Source organism: Sinocyclocheilus rhinocerous, unplaced genomic scaffold (genome assembly GCF_001515625.1).
Source record: "Sinocyclocheilus rhinocerous isolate Xijiao unplaced genomic scaffold, SAMN03320098_v1.1 scaffold409, whole genome shotgun sequence".
NCBI lineage: Eukaryota > Metazoa > Chordata > Actinopteri > Cypriniformes > Cyprinidae > Sinocyclocheilus > Sinocyclocheilus rhinocerous.
In genome coordinates this window covers 187,439-193,024 of record NW_015635191.1, presented here as the reverse complement: position 1 = coordinate 193,024, position 5,586 = coordinate 187,439, and the positions used below count along the sequence as shown (strand labels likewise).

At 38.3% G+C, this 5,586-nt stretch overlaps 1 protein-coding gene across 2 annotated transcripts in view; it reads left to right on the top strand.

The window, feature by feature from the left end:
* LOC107746749 (protein FAM53B-like) overlaps window positions 1-5,586 on the top strand; it is an 18,717-nt gene that overhangs the window by 8,687 nt on the left and 4,444 nt on the right. For both annotated transcript variants that reach the window (XM_016561040.1, XM_016561042.1), the window contains exons 2-3: window positions 172-367; window positions 1,157-1,211. In XM_016561040.1, the coding sequence (XP_016416526.1) occupies window positions 281-367; window positions 1,157-1,211 (142 nt within the window). In that variant the 5' untranslated portion in view covers window positions 172-280. The remainder of the gene's footprint in view (window positions 1-171; window positions 368-1,156; window positions 1,212-5,586) is intronic.

Here is a 5,586-nt window from a genome sequence, read left to right as displayed (position 1 = left end):
AAAAAAAAAAAACAATTAGGATATTATCGCAGACGATACATATCACACACCCCTAAGTGAACGTGGCACGTGTGACGGTTGAATAATGTGATTGATGTGCATCTTATAAGCAGACAGAATACTGTGTGGAAATCTATTGGCTGACGGGTTCCTGTCCTGTTCTGTGTCCAGGCTGAAGAGCGTTTGGTACTGATGTGGGAGTGATCGGATCGGATCAGCGCGGCACTCCAATGATGAGCTTCACTAGAGCTGTCATGCACTGGAATGGACAGTGGCAAACATGTGTGTTGCCATGGTGATTATTCACACTAAAACACTGGAAAAGAAGGCCGTCGATGATGTAGCATCCACAGAGTCTCTGCAGCTGGTAAGACTTCACATTAGCGCTTCACATTAGAGACGTCAGGCGTCATGCATAATTTACTCCCTAATTATCAGTGCTGAGCTCAGGATTCTGCTCCAGATCCAAGCACATTCTGTTTAATCAGAACCATGACAGTCTAGTTTGTAATAATTCTCATTAGCTCATTCGCATTAATTTTTAGGGATGTAGATTTAACACATTAATTTGGCGCGGTTAATTTTGGAAGAAATAACACCTGTCCATTATCTTACATTGATGCAGTGTCTGATGAACATGATGCAGGACAACTGAGGCTGTTAGAATGCAGTGATATGAGCCTAAAATTCAACATATGAGCGCAAAAAATCACCCCTTTTATATTTATATCATATGATATAGTTGAGCAGTATCACACCAGCAGGAGTGCTGTTTTCCTCTAGTATCATTGCAAAACGTGATTTATACAGCAGTTCAATATACAAGAAGTTCATATTGCCTTACATTTTAGACACAATATTGTCAATTTCGAAAACAAAAAATAGTTCCAATCAAAGCCACAGCAGGGCTGTTGTGAATAAGTCCATGTTTTTGAATGAATCGTTCACTGAATAGTTGATTCAGTGACTCATTCATAAGGGCAGTCAGCTTAATTTCTGATAAATCAACTGTTGGAATGAATCTGTTGAATGAATGATTCAATGACTCACTCATTAAGACTCGCTGCCACCTACTGCCGCTTTTAGTTTCATATTTAGAGTATCATTTAATTTTTTGACCTGGATGCTCATCTGATCCGTCTGTGTGTTTCTACAGCGTGAGCCGCCGACCATGAGCCAGGGGATGGCCCTCTTCTCCTGCGGGATTATGGGTAAATGCAAATACACCGCTGTCTTTATAGCGATCAAACATCTTTCTGTTCTGCACTTGCCCCTTCACTGATTGGATCAGCGTATCTTCACCTCCATGAAAGAGCGGAATAGAAAGTGTGCCGCGCTCACATCTGATACCCATGAGGCCTAGTTTCAGACGCCACAAGCGCGAGCGTCTCCGAGCCGGTGTCACGTGTGAGCAGCTCGATGTTTGTCTCTAGAACAACTGCTTTCAGAAAACAGAGGTAGTAAAAGAATGGAGCCAGTCTTTGAGTGGAATAAACAGAGTTGAGTGATCAGTAGGGTTTTGTGCTGCGTCAGATCGATGCCCACAGCGGTGTGTGCTGGTTAGGCTGTCTTTGTTTTGCTGCGTGCCCACAGCCAGAGCATTTCTGCTTTTGACTTGAGAAAAATGCCCCTCCGCAACGAGAAACGCTGCTGTTCTGATGCGCTGGGTGTGAACCTGAGCCACACACGGCCATCTGAACAATCCCTGGACATCATCAGGGACATTTTCCAAGGGCCCCCTGATAATTATAACAGTGATTAAGCACATGCTTACTATAATTTACTGTATACTCTTAGATGGCGTTAGAACTTAAATGTTTGTGGAATTTTTCCTTTTTCTGGATTGCATTTGATTTTTCTGGATTATGTTTTTCTGGACTCAATTTTAATGGTTAATTTTAATTTAAATAATCTAAAAGCATGTCTAATCAATTGCATTTATAAAACTTTAATAACTTAATATTTGATTACGTTTTTACAATAATATGGCCGTATGAAATATTTCATTTTTTCAGAAATTCTGTGTTGTCTGCTTTAATTTTTCTGGATTTATGCATTAATACAAATTTATTATTAAAAACTTTAATGATCAAAACATTAACAATTAAATCTTTTAAAATGTAATCTTCATTTTTAAATGTATTATGATTATGGTCTGACTCTAGTAGCTCTGAAGATGAAGTTTGTGTGTTCATATAGTGAGACGCAGACAAGCGCCACATGTGCTTCAGTATATGTAGTAGAGCAAACTGAGACACCACAGAGCAGGGATCCTCAAATCTGGCCCACGAGATCCACTTTCCTGCAGAGTTTAGCTCTAACCCTAATCAAACACACCTGAGCATGCTAATCAATGTCTTCAGGATCATTAGAAAATCACAGGTAGGTGAGTTTGATCAGGGTTGGAGCTAAACTCTGCAGTGCATTGGACCTCTAGGGCAAGATTTGAGGAACCCTGGTGTAGAGTATAAATATATAGTGTAGAGCAGGGATCCTCAAATCTGGCCCACGAGATCCACTTTCCTGCAGAGTTTAGCTCTAACCCTAATCACACACACCTGAGCATGCTAAAGGGCAAGATTTGAGGAACCCTGGTGTAGAGTATAAATATATAGTGTAGAGCAGGGATCCTCAAATCTGGCCCACGAGATCCACTTTCCTGCAGAGTTTAGCTCTAACCCTAATCAAACACACCTGAGCATGCTAATCAATGTCTTCAGGATCATTAGAAAATCACAGGTAGCTGAGTTTGATCAGGGTTGGAGCTAAACTCTGCAGTGCATTGGACCTCCAGTGCAAGATTTGAGGAACCCTGGTGTAGAGTGTAGTATAGAGTGTAAGTAATATAGAGTGTGAGTATGTAGTATAGAGTGCTTGTAGTATAGCTTGCATGTAGTATAGAGTGTAAGTAATATAGAGTGCGAGTATGTAATATAGAGTGTATGTAGTATAGAGTGTAAGTAATATAGAGTTTGAGTACGTAGTATAGAGTGCATGTAGTATAGATTGTAAGTAATATAGTGTGAGTATTTAGTATAGAGTGTATGTAGTATAGAGTGTAAGTAATATAGAGTGCGAGTATGTAGTATAGTATGTAATATAGAGTGTAAGTAATATAGAGTGCTAGTATGTAGTATAGAGTGCATGTAGTATAGAGTGTAAGTAATATAGAGTTTGAGTACATAGTATAGAGTGTGTAGTATAGAGTGTGTGTAGTATAGAGTGTAAGTAATATAGAGTTTGAGTACATAGTATAGAGTGCATGTAGTATAGAGTGTAAGTAATATAGAGTGAGTATGTAGTATAGAGTGTAAGTAATATAGAGTGCGAGTATGTAGTATAGAGTGTATGTAGTATAGAGTGTAAGTAATATAGAGTTTGAGTACGTAGTATAGAGTGTATGTAGTATAGAGTGTAAGTAATATAGAGTGCGAGTAAGATGGAGTGTATTTAGTATAGAGTGTAAGTAATATAGAGTAAGTAGTATAGAGTGTGAATATATAGTATAGACTAGTATGAGAGTGTAGTATGTCATGTTTCTCATGTCTCTGTTGTCCCCAATCACGTTTCACATCATTCTGAGTAGCTCCATGATTTATCGCACCGCTGGCGATGTGTGTTTCGACAGTAGTTGCTCAGAGGTCTCATGGGGTGCGAGTGATTCACATTAAGAGCGAGTAACCAAAACACGCTCTCAACACACAGATGTTCAGCCGTCTGGCAGCCTGCCACCAATCAGACGGCTCTATTTGTGGCTCTTTGTTTCTCAGGCACAGCTGTGCTGTTTGTGAACATCTACAGGCTCTGCCTGCTTCCCTTTTGTTCGCCTCTGTTGAGTTAAAAAAGCATCTCAAACTAGAGGTCGATACATTGATCTGAGTTTTCTGCTGTGGTTTTGACCCTCGTTCATAGGAAGTAATAAATCATGTGATGTGTGATCGCTCTAAATATCATCCAAACACTTGAACCTCCTCCAAATGCACTGCAGCTTCAAAAATGCTCTGAATTGTGTTTTTGTGATTTGTCTACTTGTGTTAATTTAATGTGTATAGTACTACAGTAGATCTGCACAATATGGGGAAAAAGTCTAATTGTCATTTACCAATAAAAAAATAAAAATCTTCTGATAACATTGCGATTTAAAATGAACTGAAGTATCCAGGTTTGGTGTGTTTGTTTGTAGGGCTGTGCAATTTGGCCAAAATTTAGTTATTATATATCAATATGACAACAATAATAATGATTGCTATTATTATCATTATTATTATTATTACTATTGATGATAATAAATTACAAAATAATAAATAAAAATACTAAAAATATATTACAATTGTATTTTTTTATTGTAAAATAAAAAATGAAGTGTTTAAAATGTAATAACATTTTATAATAATAATAGTAATAATTTTATAGTACAACTGTAATACTATTTATGGCTGCATTTTCTCATTTTCTAATGTTAAACGGTTCCATCTTAATAGGTAACTAATTTAATTAAGTTCATTAATTTTTATACATGCATATGCTAATTTAACACTAATAAGAAATCCCTCTGAAATCTGTTTATTTTTTTCCCCAAATTAAATTTTCCAGCTTCTGTGTCTTTAAACCATCAAACATTTATTTTAATGGAAAACCACAGGGTTTCTGTTTTGCTGACAAGCGCTTCTCATTACAAATTTGGGAAGATGGTTGGTGCATGATGCGTTCCCAAATTAATGTTAAAGCAACTTAAATTGGAATGAAACAAAAGTAGAGTTCATGTGAAGCAGCACTTCCTGTGAACCGAGATGCTGAAAGCACCAAATTGTGAGCTGCTTGCAGGTAAACGTACACAGTGCCACGCTCCACTCTGAGACACTCAGTGCTTATATTCATTTAATGCAATCACAGCATTTGCTACTTGATAATTGCACATAAGCCGTACATGATTTCGGTTTTATTGTGATTTGTTGTGCAGTCCTAAGTAGGGCTGCGATGATAAATCGATGCAGAATCTGTTCGTGGATGGATTCTGAGATCTTCCGAATGCATGGCGATTCTCTCTGGAATGGATTCTGAGCTTATATTTTAACAGCAGATGGCGCTCTACTCTAGTTTTTATCCGCACACTCAAATGCTGATGAAGAAGAGCTGAAGAGCGCTTGTGCGTTCGGTTGAGTCTGTAATTTCACCTCGGCTCAGAATGCCTTTATGACGCCAGATTAATGTAAACACAGCCCACTGTGAACACCCTTGTGATTCGCTTCAACCTTTTCCAATCTTATGAATAATTCTTTTAGGTTCAAGTGTGTGTGTAAGGATTTGGCTGTTTCTGAAGCATGCAGCGCCATCTGCTGTTCAAAACTAAGCTCAGAATCGACTCGAGAAAGAATCACCATGCATTCGGAAAATCTCAGAATCGATGTGGAATCATTTCTCAATTCGCGATTAGGGGTGTAACGATTCACAAAATTCACTGTTCGATTCGATACGACAGAGTGGTGTCACGGTTCGGTTCGGTACGGGGCTAATTGGTTACGTCGCAATGTTGGAAATATTTCTGTTTTATGAAGACGAGCCAATGGATATCCCACAGGCAACGTT